The sequence below is a fragment of the Cervus canadensis genome, chromosome 5, assembly GCF_019320065.1.
Source record: "Cervus canadensis isolate Bull #8, Minnesota chromosome 5, ASM1932006v1, whole genome shotgun sequence".
NCBI lineage: Eukaryota > Metazoa > Chordata > Mammalia > Artiodactyla > Cervidae > Cervus > Cervus canadensis.
The window spans coordinates 69,398,129-69,413,147 of record NC_057390.1 but is presented as its reverse complement, the minus strand read 5'-3'; the positions used below and the strand labels follow the sequence as shown (position 1 = coordinate 69,413,147).

The window sequence follows — 15,019 nt, the reverse complement described above, 5'->3', positions numbered from 1 at the left end:
CAGAACTGGATACTAGGCAGTATTTATTGTTCTCATAATAACTGAGTCACACTTACATTAGCTTGTAAGGTGGTTGTTTCATACTGAAAAACATCTTCACATAACCCTCCTACACTATTGGTGGGAATATAAATTGGTACAGCCACTGTGGAGAACAGTGTGGAGGTTCCTTAAACTAAAAATAAAGCTACCATATGACCCTGCAATCCCACTCCTGGGCATATATCCAGAGAAAAATACCATCTGAAAGGATCCATGCACCCCAATGTTCATTGCAGCACTGTTTACAATAGCCAAGACATGGAAGCAACTTAAATGTCCCTCAACAGAGGAATGGATAAAGAAGATGTGTTACATAAATACAGTGGAATATTTCTCAGCCACTAAAAAGGATGGAATAATGCCATTTGCAGCAACATACGTGGACCTAGAGAATGTCATATTGAGTGAAGTAAGAAAGGGAGAGAGAAAGAAATATCATACGACACCCCTTATATGTGGAATCTGAAAAGAAATGATACAAATGAACTTACAATGCAGAGGTTCACAGAGAGCAAGCTTATGGTTGCCTGGAGGAAGGGATAGTCAGGGAGTTTGGGAACGTCATTTACACACTGCTATATTCAAAATGGATAACCAATAAGGACCTACTGTATAGCACAGGAAATTCTGCTCAATGTTATGTGGTAGCCTGGATGGAAAGGGAGTTTGGGGGAGAATGGATACATGTATATGTATGGCTGAAACTATCACAACATGGTTAATTGGCTGTACCCCAATAAAAAATAAAGTTTAAAAACAAAAACCATCTTCCCATATAAAGAGTACTAGTGTATGGTGTTAATTTTCCATGCTAATTGCTTAAGAACTTATTTAGTGCACCTAAACTTCATATGTATATATATAAAGCTCATAAAAACTCATATTTTCTAACATGGTTCTGAGGAAAATATTCCTTTTTTTAAAACCATCAGAATTGATCTCCCAGTTCTGGCAGTGGGCATTCAAAAATTTTTGTAGCAGGTTTAAAGAAGGTGAGGGAGGAAATGTCCCATATTTTAACCCAGGCTAATTCTCTGGCTTATGTGCTGTTAATCCCCTGCCCTCCCAGCTTCTTGGTTGCCTTAGCAGTTATTCCTTCCCTTCTGAATGCAAACCTCAAACACTTAGAATGGGCCTGGCAGCAGGGCTAACCAGCTTGGGTCTATCTAAACTTAAAAAAGTTACTCATGTAACTTTGACCCTGTGGGGTTGTATCCTAGATCTATTATCTCTCAAAGATAATTCTTTTAAGTAGAATTGCCTACTCAATACATATGCTCTTTGAAACTATTGATACTGGCAAACTGTCCTAAAACATGTCTTTTCAATAGTGAATGAGAGTATTGTTTTCCCCCACACCTATGACAAAGTTTGTTATTTATATAATTGAGGCTGTCTGTAACAGCAGGGAAGACCTTCCAGCTGGTTGGAAAATGGCCAAAAAGAGCCAGGAAGACACTGGCTTGGGGTGTTACTATGGTTACAAGGTAGAGCCAGCACACACAGGTGGAACCTCCCACCAGAGGAGGGAGCACCCAGGGTTTTTTGTTTATCTTTTGGCTCTGCCACATGGCATGTGGGATCTTAGTTCCCCAACCAGGTAAACCTGTGCCCCCTGCTTTGGCAGTGTGGCGTCTTAACCACTAAGGGCAGTCAGTGCTTAGTCACTCAGTCAAGTTTGACTCTGCGACCCCATGGACTGTAGCCTGCCAGGCTCCTCTGTCCATGAGATTTTCCAGGTAAGAATACTGGAGTGGGTTGCCATTTTCTCCTCCAGGGGATCTTCCCCACCCAGGAGTCGAACCCACATTTCAAATGTCTCCTGCACATTGCAGGCAGATTCTTTACCGCTGAGCCACTAAACTACTAGAGAATTCCCCACCTTTTTAAAAAATCAGCTGCCCAGATATGGAGCAAAGGGAAAAAAAGGCACGAGGCTTATTAAAAGCTCAAACAGCAAAAAAAGGGATTCAGCATCCTTATCACAAAAAATGGCTGGTTCTTAGCCAAGCATCTTATTGATTGCTCTTTATGACTTTTTATGATACCTTTCGGCAAGAGAGTTCCAGAAAAACATCTATTTCTGCTTTATTGACTACGCCAAAGCCTTCGACTGTGTGGATCACAATAAACTGGAAAATTCTGAAGGAGATGGGAATACCAGACCACCTGACCTGCCTCTTGAGAAACCTATATGCAGGTCAGGAAGCAACAGTTAGAACTGGACATGGAACAACAGACTGGTTCCAAATAGGAAAAGGAGTACATCAAGGCTGTATGTTGTCACCCTGCTTATTTAACTTATATGCAGAGTACATCATGAAAAACGCTGGGCTGGAAGAAGCACAAGCTGGAATCAAGATTGCCAGGAGATCAATAACCTCAGACATGCAGATGACACCACCCTTATGGCAGAAAGTGAAGAGGAACTAAAAAGCCTCTTAATGAAAGGGAAAGAGGAGAGTGAAAAAGTTGGCTTAAAGCTTAACATTCAGAAAACTAAGATCATGGCATCTGGTCCCATCACCTCATGGGAAATAGATAGGGAGACAGTGGAAACAGTGTCAGGCTTTATTTTTTTTGGGCCCCAAAATCACTGCAGATGGTGATTGCAGCCATTAAAAGACGCTTACTCCTTGGGAGGAAAGTTATGACCAACCTAGATAGCATATTAAAAAGCAGAGACATTACTTTGCCAACAAAGGTCCATCTGGTCAAGGCTATGGTTTTTCCAGTGGTCATGTATGGATGTGAGAGTTGGACTGTGAAGAAAGCTGAGCCCCGAAGAACTGATGCTTTTGAACTATGGTGTTGGAGAAGACTCTTGAGAGTCCCTTGGACTGCAAGGAGATCCAACCAGTCCATCCTGAAGGAGATCAGTCCTGGGTGTTCATTGGAAGGACGGATGCTGAAGCTGAAACTCCAATACTTTGGCCACCTCATGCAAAGAGTTGACTCATTGGAAAAGACCCTGATGCTGGGAGGGATTGGGGGCAGTAGGAGAAGGGGACGACAGAGGATGAGATGGCTGGATGGCATCACCGACTCGATGGGCATGAGTTTGAGTAAACTCTGGGAGTTGGTGATGGACAGGGAGGCCTGGCATGCTGCGATTCATGGGGTCGCAAAGAGTTGGACACGACTGAGTGACTGAACTGAACTGATGATACCTTTGCTCTCTCTGCCATCTCTTGTGTGACAGCCGATTCTCACAGACTTTCTTAGGTATCCTACTCCCAGCCATTGACATGCATACACACTGGTACTTGTTTCTCTTCTCCCAGATGGTGGAGACATGGCCCAGGACCTGGAGGAGTTAGCAGTCGGAACTATGCATTGCCTCTCTGAGTCCTTGGCCCCTAGGAAGTTTAATGTAATGCTTGAGGTTACAACTAAAGGAGAGAGAGGTCTGGCAGAGGGCTCTGAGGCCCAGAAGCAAACACCTACCCCTCCCGCACCCTCTAGACTCCTCACCCTGGCTAGATATGGGACAAGGATCCAGGCAGCTGTTGAACTTAGCTGCTCCGAGATTTTGGTGCTCTTAAATCTGCCTACCCCTTGGCCGCCTGGAAAAAATAATTTAAAAAAGAAAACTCCATTTGCTGCTGGGTAGGGCTTATTCACAAGGGGCTTAAAGAAGTTTGGCCTCACTGTTGCCTGTGATTTGAGTAGGCAGGCAGTACAGCTGAGAAAACAGTTGTGCCATACCCAAGGTGGCAGGGCTTGTCTGCAATTTCTTACTACCCTAGTGCCCTTTTCCGAGTTTTTCTCAGGCCAGTGGGACAAGATTCCATCAAATGTTATCCTGCTTGTTTTCGAATGGGTCTTAATTCTACATAAGAACACTGCATTCTTTGTTGGCAATATGACATTTGACACATACAAAACACCCAGAAAATAATGCTTTTCAAGGGACAGTGCTCCCTTGAAAGTTTAAATGTGCTTCTGTGCTCTTAACTTTGATTCCTCCCCCTCACTCCCTTTCCTACCGTTTATTCTCTGCTCTCCTCCTTTTTCTGTATGTGATTGCGGGTGGTGATGGAGGGAGTGTAGCCCTACTGAAAACCGCTGCAGAAGACAACAGTTCCTTGTTGGACATAAATTTATTGATGGCAGGGGTTTTTCACATTCTAGAGACGATAAGAGGCCGAATACACAAAGTTGGAGCTCAAACACGATGGCTTCTCTGGCGGCTCAGTGGTAAAGAATCCGCCTGCTAGTGCAGGAGACAAAGGTTGGATCTCCGACCTGGGAAGATCTCACATGCCACGGAAGAACTAAGCTTGTGTGCCACAACTATTGAGCCTGTGCTCTGGAGCCTGGAGACTGTAACTACTGCACCCAGGAGTGGCAACTACTGAAGCCCTCGTGCCCCAGAGCCCTTGCTTGGCAATGAGAAGCCCATGCCCTGCAACAAGGGGTAGCTCCCACTCGTGGCAACTAGAGAAAAACCCCTGCTGCAAAGAAGATCCAGCACAGCCAAAAATAAAGTTATATATATTAATTTCAAAAAAGAATGGATGACAAGCAGGTGGATGCAATGTACTTTAGTTCAGAATTTCTGAGTGAACCTATTCTACCCCCTCCATCGAGGAAAGGACAACGCTTGGATCCTCGGAGCTAGCACAGTGACTGGCATAGAGTAGACACTGAATTACATTAGATGAATATGGTCATTTTGAGGATTATTTATTTGATGGATGAAGAATTAATCATAGGGTCGGTAAGTGATGAATCACAATTTGGTTCAGCTCTTAAGTCTTCCAGCCTCTATTAATACCACCTGAGCCTTAGTGGGGGATTCAATACAGTCCTCACCGTAAATGCAGCAGAGAGCAATAAAGCCCTAAGGCGAGATAACAGCGATAGGAACACCAGTGCGCCCGGCCTGAGGGGTTGCGCGCGCAACCACGCCAGCTGAGGGTCAGGTGACAGCGTTTCCCTGGCAACAGCTTTGTTGTTAGCAACCAAGCTGTAGTCCCGCGGTGGTCCCGGCAGAGCTGCCCAGGGGGCGGAAGGCACCTGCCATGAATCCGCCGGGATCCCTGGGGGTCCTGGAGGAGAAGGAGGAGGAACATTTAGCCACCCCCATTCTCGGACCCTCCATTCATTCTGATAATCCTCAGGAGCGGATCCAGGCCCGGCGCCTGCGCATCGCGGCGCGCTTGGAAGCTCGGAGGCGGTGAGCCAGGGTTTGGGCGCGTCCAGCCAAGGAGCGCCCAGGGTGCGGGTGTCCCGGGTGCTGAAATGACGGGGTGGCTTCTCCAGGCCGGAGCCCCTGCAGTGAGGGGCCCGCGTGCCCTCCGTGTGAGCTGGTCTTGTTTTTTGATGAGATAGAAAACTCTTCTACCAGAAGGTTCAAACAAAGTATGTGATATTAAAGCGTTGAATACACTTCAGTTCAGTTTAGTTCAGTCACTCAGCCGTGTCCGATTCTGCGACCCCATGAATCGCAGCACGCAAACTCCCGGAGTTTACTCAAACTCATGTCAATCGAGTCGGTGATGCCATCCAGCCATCTCATCCTAGTAAAGTCAAAGATGCAAGTAGGAATCCCTCCAGCACGTTCATGGAGAGCCTGCTGCGCCAGGCACTGCGGGCCGTACCTGAAGATGTTGGGGCTTCATGACCTGTCCTCTGAGGTCGTTCTTTCCTCCTTGCCTCCCAGCCTGCCTTCCTTCCGAAGACAAGGGGTTACAGAGAGGACCTCGGCTATCACTTCTGTTGGTCTCAGTGGCTTATCTGGTTGTGTGACACAAAACCCTTTTCCTGCAGGGTCTGAGGCTGATAACCATACCATTCTCAGGCTGGGGTTGCCACTCCCGTCCACTCACAGACTTTGTGGCCTGTCTTAAGGAGGGGGACCGAGGGGAACTTGCGTGAACCCATGACTGCCTGAACACCCGCACTGTGGGTCCTGTGACTCGTCCTGCTGGTCAGGGTCAGCTGCCTTGCCGAGATGGTGCTTCTCTTGTCTCCCGGCCTTTGGACACAAGGGCCTCAAAGTGATGTGGCTGTGTTCCAACAAAAACTTTACCTAAGGACACTGAAATTTGCATTTCATATAATGTTCATGTATCACAGAATATTCTTCATCTTTAGATCTTTTTTTCTAAATTAATACACTTCATATTTTAGAGCAGTTTTAGGTTCACAGAAGAATTGAGTGGAAACTACAGAGGTTTCCCATTTACCCCCTACTTCTACACATGTATGAAGCTTCCCTGGTGGCTCAGATGGTAAAGAATCTGCAATGTGAGAGACCCGGGTTGCCATTTCCTTCTCCAGGGGATCTTCTCAACCCAGGGATTGAATCCACGTCTCTTGTGTCTCCTGCATTGGCAGGCAGGTTCTTTACCACTGAGCCACCTGAGAAGTCCTTGAGATTCCTAAGGGTGATGCTAATCCCTACCATAGCCCTAGTCTACAGTATTGTTTGTTATGCACTTGGGTGCAGTTTTGGAGTGTCCATTTGACCTTCCATATGGCTGTAGCTCTTACCCACAGGCCAACAACCTAGTGTGAAAATTTCTCAACTTTCTAAGCATGTTAAGATCACCCTTGTTGCTCTTTAGGGAATGGTTTGGAGGAACAAAGATCCCACATGCCCCTCGGGGGGCGGGGGCTAGGGGTAAAAAAAACTCTGCCCTTCCAGTGCAGGGGAGGCAGGTTCCATGGGGAGCGAGCTTAGATCCCACAGGCACCCCCTGCACTGGAAACTCAGAGTTTTAACCACTGGATCACCAAGGAAATCCCGGATGTGTTCTTTTTAGTATTCAAATTTTTATCCCTATGGAATATATTTTTGTATGTGGTGAAATATACTATGAAAATTAAAAATTTAAATTTAAATCCCTCAGGCCATGCACAGCTCAGCAGAAAGATTTAAAAAAACAAACACAAAAATCAAAGTTAGGAAAAAAAGAGTGAAAGATTTTACTTCCTAGAATTTAAACTTCATTTTCTCTGCGTTTTTTCCATCCCAGGGAAGCTCTTGGAGAATATTTAGATGGGAAGAAGGAGAGTGAGGAAGATCAAAGCAAGAGCTACAAACAGAAAGAAGAAAGCAGACTGGTAGGAAATGGGGTATAAATGGGTCCCACCAGTCCAGTAGGACCCAGACTGAGGCTTCACTCTTTCTGTGCTGGGCCTCTGATGCGGCAATGCCAAGCCCCGCCCCTCCGCTCTTCTTCCCTCCTGTCCTCTCCCTCCCTCTTCCCCTCTCCTCAATCTTGGTTCCCGGACTTGAAGACTGTCTCACGGCCCAACTTCTCCACGATGTCTTCCGCGAAGCAGGTTGAATTCTTTGAAGTCACACATGGAACTGTTCTCGTCTGTACCATTCATTTATTTCACTATAGACAATTTTCTGCCTTGTTTGACTTTCTGAATGTGTGTGCGTGCGGTGTCCCAGTGGAACTGTTAGGTTCTAGATGAGCGAGGCCTCTTTGTGGCTGTGGAGTAGGCTCAAGCTTGTACCCAGTGAACACTAAAAAAAAGTCTTTGATCGTTCTCCCATGGTGATGACAGGGCTCCTGAAACAGGTAATAAAGGACTTGAAGCAAGAGGGGCAGGAGGGATAAACAGTAGTTCAAAGCAGGGAGCGCCAAGTGGCACAGTGCCACATTTAATTAATTAATTGCATGGAAAAGAGCTCACCCAACCGGCCTGATCAGGGAAGGTCTAAGGAGAAAGTAGGATTGGAACTGGATCTTAGAAAGATAGATGGGATTTCTAAAAGTGGGGAGGAGAAGAGATCATTTCTGGAACTGAAATGCAGTTACTGGGAGAAAGTATCCAAATTACTGAAATATTATTATGGAGCCTCATTTCAGTTCAGTTGCTCAGTCATGTCTGATTATAGAGCCTAGAGATATCTAGAAACAACTGAATTACCTGGACTGTCCTGGGTCAAGGCTAAGATATTTTGTTGTAGTGGAAAGAATATTGAACTGTCATGGGTTTTTGTTCCAGATCTGTTGATAACTGTGAAGTAGATGTCACATCATCCCTTTGCACTTAGGGTACTTCATCTAAAGGTGGATGATCTCTGAGCATTTCTGTGTAGGATAGAAGGAATATTGTATATAATCCTGAGAGTACTGTTTTAGTTGATACTGATATAATCTTGAAAATACTATTCATCCTGAGCACTCTAAAGTTGAGTGTAAAACCAGAGAGAGAATACTGTTTTTATTAGCAGGTTTCCTATGTTGCTTTCACTTAGGACTTAAATCATGAAGAGTGTGGCTGTTCTTGACCCTTTGTATTTCCACATACATTTTAGAATTATTTTCTCAATTTCCACCAGAAAACCTGCTGGGATTTTAATTGAGATCAGATTGAAAGTACAGATCAATCTGGGAAAGAATTAATATCTTACCAATATAGATTTGCAACCCATGAGTATAAAATATCCCTTCTTTTGCATATAAGTATTCTTTAATATCACTTAGCAATGTTTTACACTTTTTGTCAAGGTTTAATTGTTTGTTGTTGATATGTAAAAGTATAATTGCTTTTGGCATATTGACCTGATAGCCAGCAGCCTGGTCAAATTCACTTGTTAATTCTCATAGTTAACCTGTGGGTTCTTTTTTTTAACATATAATCGTATCATCTGAAAATGACAGTTTTATCTTTTCCTGTTCAATTTTGATACTTAAAAACTTGTTTTTCTTGCTTTGTTGCACTAGATATGCTTCTAGCCCATTGAATAAAAGTGATAATGAGGAGAGTCCTGTGTCCTGTTCTGGCCCTCCTCTAGATGTGCCCCCTCAAGTAGACTTGCCTCAAGTTTATTCAGAGCCCAAGTGCTCCCATTAGATCACCTTCTATCACAGAACTCCAAATTCCCTGTCCAAACGGTTCTGAGCCCACTTTCAAGGCCTGCATCAGCCTCTTCCTAGGTTTTGTTCTGCTCAGGGGTGGCCAAAGGGTTTAATAGAGCTCTCACGTGTGGTCTGAGAAATTCACGTGCCGGTGTCTGATGCCCTTCATGGTGCAGGATGCGGAGCTAGGAGTATGAAGAGAATGGCTTGGGCTCCAGGCTGGTGGCCAGGGGCTGGGCTCTAGGCTGGGGGCTGATACTCTCTCCCTCTTAGCCACCAAGTTCTAAGTTGGAGCTCCGAGTCGTAGTATGAATTCAAACCAGGGCTTCTGTTATGAAGGTGCCAAGGTAGGAGGACAGAATGTGTTTAATGGCTTATTACACTGAATTATAAGTTTTAAATATTTAGGTATGTGATATGTGGACCTTCATTTAAACTCTTACTCTGGGTCTCAAAAATGTTAGGGTGTGTCTGTTAATCTGTTGGTAATGGCAATGTTTTCAGTTTTACTTTGGGTCTTAAATACTTGATTCAGATACTTCTGATGTTCACATTATCTGAGTAGAAAATAGAAAATTGCTGCACACTACAGAAAAGTCGATACTTCCTTATGCATTTAAAACCATTTGGCACAAGTGATAAGGCTGGAGCTGTTTAAAAAAAGTCTGGAGGACCCTGGAGATCTGGGTTAAAGTTCAGTTATGTATTCGTAAAACCACATTTCAAAATTTCCATAGAAGAGAGAGATGAAATAGAGTCTCCGATCATTTCAGTGACTCTTTGGAGCAGGGAAATTTATAGGTTCCTCATTCAGAAATGATCTGAGAGTTGGAAAATTTTTAAGTTCCAGAACAGACTTGGAAAAGCTCAGACATAACCTGAGGATTCCTGAACTTTTTGTTGAGAGGATGTATTATCTTGAAATCAAGACATCACCAAAAGGTCAGGAGTGAAGATGCTGAGTGTGAACTTTACGAAGAGGAATTTAGAAATGGGGTGCCAGTAGCAAAACTCCTGAGCCTTTGAGGGAGGGGTAATGCAGTCAGTTACAGAAGTCTCCTGTGTTAGAACACCTCTAGCCAAAGGTCCCACATACCATTAGCTTAAACAAGATAGAAGCTTATTTCTCTGGTTCATTTAATAGCTCAGAGCGGACATAGTCCAGGGCTGATATGGAGGTTCCTCGAGGTTGGGAACCTCAGCTCCTTCCGCCCTTCCTTAGGTTGCCTTTGTCTGCTGACCATGACATACTTAGCATCACATGCCAGCCTGGGAGATAGAGAAAAAGGGGGCAGGAGAGGGCACAGCTTTCCCCTTCAAGGCACCATTCAGAAATGTCACGTGCACTGCTCCTCATGTGCATTCTAGCTGCAAGGGATGTTGGGAGGTGTATCTTTTTGGAGAGGTCAAATGCCCAGCCAGCTAAAATGGGTGTTCTGTTATTAAAAGGAGAGGGAGGAAATGCACATTGCAGGACAACTATTATTATATGTCTCACGTCCCCAACTGAGATTCTTAGAAAGGACCCTGGCAGTGTCAATCACTCAGAGGCCTGTTGGAGAAAGTGCCAAGATGTGCCCAGAGCGCATTACCTCGTACTGGTGGGCTGGTCCCTTCTCTAGCGAGACTAAACTGGACATATGGAAGTGCAGAATGCTTGTAGATCATAAGCTGTAACATCACATCACGAGTGTCCTGATGGAAACGGGTTGCTAAGTAGCTTCTACTCTTAAAAGTTATCAGATAGTTTTTAATTCCTGCTTGGCTGGATCACACAGCTACAGACAGTTATGCAAGTGTTTCTAGCTTTATAAATTCTTATTTGGTTTCAGAAACTGGCTAAACTGCTGCTCTGTGGCACTGAGTTGGTGACAAATATCCAGGTAGCTACAGATACCAGAGAGATCCACAGGCGAGTCGAGGAAGAGGAGATCAAGCGTCAGAGGTGAGGAACCTCCTGGGGTCTGCAGCCTGAGGGATGTGAAGTGTCTCTTCTCTGGCTCCCCAAATTCTCCCCGTTCTTTATCAAACCTGGTCTAGAAGGATCCGCTTCTTGCCCCTTTTGAGTCCTCCTTCCCTCCACTCCTCCCTCCCTCTCCCCTTCCCTCATTGCTTCCCTCCTCCTTCCTCAAGTGTTGCCTTTCTAATGTGTTCCAAACCCGGTGGATACAAAGAGGAGTGGACATGGCCTCTGCTCTTGATGTTCATAGTCTGGTTGAGATAGATGTGAAACCTCCACCCCACCATGATTTGTGTTAAAATAAATGGAATGGCTACCTACTCCAGTATTCTTGCCTGGAGAATTCCATGGATGGAAGAGCCTGGTGGGCTACAGTTCATGAGATCACAAAGAATCAGACATGACTGAGCAACTAACACACGTTACAAAGGTATGTATGGGCTTCCCACGTGGTGCAGTGATAAAGAATCCACCTCCCAATATAGGAGACATGAGAGACATGGGTTTGATCCCTGGGTCAGGAAGATCCCCTGGAGTAGGATATGACACCCCACTCCAGTATTCTTGCCTGGAGAATCCCATGGACTCAGGAGCCTAACAGGCTACAATCTTTGGGGTCACAAAGAATCAGACACGACTGAACACACACACTATGTGTACATGACAAAGTTATGTATAAGAGTTATGGAAACATGTGTAAGGTGATCTTTAATGTTCCCTGGAGAGATTAGAGTAAACTTTCCAGGCAAAGTGATATTTGAGGTGGGCTGTAAGGGATGAATAGGAGTTGGAGGAATCAAGGAGTGGGCATATTAGGAACAACTTGTACAGAGGCATGAGATTGTATAATGCTTGGGAATGGCATGAAAGTGAGGGATGTGTAGGGGTGGTGGAAGAAAAGGATGAGGTTGAGAAGGTAGGTTAAGCTGTTCTGGGTTTAAATTAGTCATAAAAACCAGACCCATGAAGGCTGTGTTCAAATGTAGCAGTGTGTTAAAGAATGGTAAGGAATCCACGACTGGAAGTATAGAGGGTCAGGGGGATGATGGAAACTCTTCTGTGGCCAACCCTCAGCTCCAGGCCTCAGCAAGTGGGCGGTGGGCACACCCACCTCCCAGGGTTCAGCTGCCTTGACAGGGAGACAGGAGTAAGCTGCTTAGCAGGATTCAGCTTCCTTGGTTTGCACACAGAGGACTGATAACATCAGGAACAGAGGTCTTCAAGTGAACTCTTCTTTGACTTGTTCTTCAATGAATTCCTTACCTGTAGTCCAATTACAAAAGCACCCCACGGGGCCCTCTTGCTTCTCTCAGCAGGTACATACACAGTGAAATTTTAATAACAATATTTTCATTGGTTCTACATAAGTTCAGTTCAGTTCAGTTCAGTCACTCAGTCGTGTCCGACTCTGCAACCCCGTGGACTACAGCACGCCAGGCCTCCCTGTCCATCACCAACTCCCGGAGTTTACCCAAAGTCATGTCCATTGAGTCAGTGATGCCATCCAACCATCTCATCCTCTGTCGTCCCCTTCTCCTCCTGCCTTCAATCTTTCCCAGCATCAGGGTCTTTTCCAGTGAGTCAGCTCTTTGCATCAGGTGGCCAAAGTTTTAGAGTAGTTCTCCCCATTAGCAATTTTACCACTGTCACTAAGATATCATTTATTCTTTCTTTTTTTCAGATTTGTTTATTCATGTATTTATTTTTGGTTGTGTTGGGTCTTCGTTGCTACAAGAGGGCCCTCTCTAGTTGTGGTGAGCAGGGGCTACTCTTCACTGCAGGGCACTGCCTTCTCCTTGCCGTGGTTTCTCTTGTTGTGGAGCATGGGCTCTAGGCACGCGCGCTTCAGTAGCTACGACTCATGGGCTTAGTTGTCCCACGTCATGTGGGATCTTCTCAGACCAGAGGTCAAACCTGTGTCCCCTGTGTTGGCAGGCAGATTCTTTACCACTTCCCTGAGCCACCAGGGAAGCCTAATATAATTTATTCTTGAAATTTCCCACTGCCTGTCATGGCCTGGGGACTGAACTGGCTGATGTCCAGCAGGGGCAACTGTGGAAAGGCCCTGAGGGCCCCATTGAGGAGTCAGGCTTCTCCTGCAGCCCCTGAGGAGAAACGGAAGGTCATGGGTAGTGGTTACAAGATAAATGTGGGTTTTGGAAATGTAACCTGACAGCTGTTACTCATGTTTAGGGAAAAAAAAAAAGTTAATGGAATGATAAATGTCTTCCGGGCCCTAGCTTGGAAGGTGGGAAGGAGAGAGGGGCTCACAAGATAGTTACGTTGTGATTCTTTTCATTAAGGGAGTTTGCTCCCTTGGTTGGAGACGATCTCATAGATCTCATAGAAGGACCGGTTACTGAAGTTGGGAGTGTGTTGCAGGCATGTGTCCTGGCCCCTGTTCTCAGAAGGGGCCTCACATCTCAGCCCTAATGCCTCCTTCTATCTAGTCCCATCCTTGGTGTGCTCCATCACACGGTTTCTTTGGCATTTTTGGAATTCTGGGAGACCATTCCTATTTTTCATTGCTAATGGTGGTATTTTCCTTTTTTGTATGTTCCACTAGTCATTTATTGATAATTTGGGAGGGGAATGGCCAGACAGTTGAAGTCATGTCAATAGTAAAAGATAATAATAGGAGTGCCATTTGTTAAGTGACTACTGTGCTGGGAATCATCTTATTTAATCCTGACAACAGTCACAGGAAGGTAGATGCTTCTGTCCTCTCTATTCTACAGCTGAGAAAAATGGGGCCTGCAGAAGTTAAGCAATTCGCCTAAAGTTGAGAGCCAGTAGCAAAATCAGGATTTGAACACAAGCTATGGGGCCTGTGACCAAGTGCTTAACTACTGAGTCACTGTCTTACTCAGAGGGTGACCAGGTGACTCTCAGGTGTGTTTGTACAGCTTTAATGCTGATCCATTTTTGTTCTGGGTCAAAACCATTTTGTTCTGGTTTTGTTTACTTGGCCTCTTATTTACAGTCAAGCTTTAAACTAAAAAGATTTCTTAGAGCCTGGTTTGGTTTACAGTGGTTCTACCTGGAGGCAGGCAGGGCGTGATACCCTGACCTGTTTTCCAGATCCTAGAGAGCCATCCTGTGCTCTTGGAAGGCAGCTTCCAGAGCTGGTCTGTTTATTTATTTGCAGACTTGAAAAGCTGGAGAACGAGGTCAAGACCAGCCAGGACAAATTTGATGAGATCACCATCAAGTGGGAGGAGGGCAAGCAGCGGAGAATCCCCCAGGAGCTGTGGGAAATGCTCAATGCCCAGCAGGTGCACTGCGCAGGGCTGATCGAAGATAAGAACAAGCTGATCAGCGAGTTACAGCAGGCAAGAGCCTGACCCTGGGTCCTGCCACAGGGGATGGAGCTGGGGGAACGTGTGCTTTTCCTGAATGGAGAAAGGCAGAGACCTCACTTCATTACCAAGAACGTGGTATAGCTTGGGCAATATACTTAAAAATATTTTAAATCAATGTATGGTTGAATTACTATATTGTGTTAATTATGGTTATACAGCAAAGTGACTCAGTTATACATAGGTATACATTCTTTTTCATATTCTTTTCCATTACGGTGTATCACAGGATATTGAATATAGTTCCTGTGCTCTATAGTAGGACCTTGTTGTTTCAGGCTATATAATTTTTTTTTAAGATTATTGTTAAAAAAAAGTATATATTTATTGTTTGGCTGTGTCAGTTGGGGCACACAGGCTCTTTAGTTGTGGTGTGCAAGCGTAGTTGCTTGGTAGCATGTGGGATCGAACTAGTCTCCTGACTTGCAAGGTGAATTCTTGGCCATTGGACCACCAGGGAAGTCCCTCAGATAATATCCTTTTAACCGGAAGAGAAAGTTCTGTAGTCATTTTAGAATCATTGGCTGCCTAAGAGAAAGATGTCCTGTTGTAGCAAATGCTGTTTCAGGCCTTCTGTGCTTAGTTAAGGCATGGAACAGTCTGCAGTAGATGTGTGCCTGTGTTAGAACGTGGACATTCGTTGCTTGGCAGGAGCACCCGGGTTTTCTGGGAACCTGCAGGGAGATTTGCGGCAAGTAGTCCTCTTGGGGTTTGATCCTGGGCTTCTCGTTGAGGCTTTGCCCTGAGCTGAGTCCATGGGCTCCAAACACCCATGCTTCTCCCTGGATAGGCGAGGAAGAAGCCTATCCAGCACCTTCCCTTTGTGC

At 45.2% G+C, this 15,019-nt stretch overlaps 1 protein-coding gene across 1 annotated transcript in view; it reads left to right on the top strand.

Annotated features, from left to right (window-relative positions):
- The first annotated feature begins 4,789 nt into the window (after nucleotides 1-4,789).
- Nucleotides 4,790-15,019, top strand: part of DRC1 (dynein regulatory complex subunit 1) — a 30,257-nt gene continuing 20,027 nt past the window's right edge. Inside the window, exons 1-4 of the mRNA XM_043469150.1 lie at nucleotides 4,790-5,224; nucleotides 7,029-7,116; nucleotides 10,706-10,818; nucleotides 13,982-14,165. Coding sequence (XP_043325085.1) covers nucleotides 5,070-5,224; nucleotides 7,029-7,116; nucleotides 10,706-10,818; nucleotides 13,982-14,165 — 540 coding nt within the window. The 5' untranslated portion in view covers nucleotides 4,790-5,069. The remainder of the gene's footprint in view (nucleotides 5,225-7,028; nucleotides 7,117-10,705; nucleotides 10,819-13,981; nucleotides 14,166-15,019) is intronic.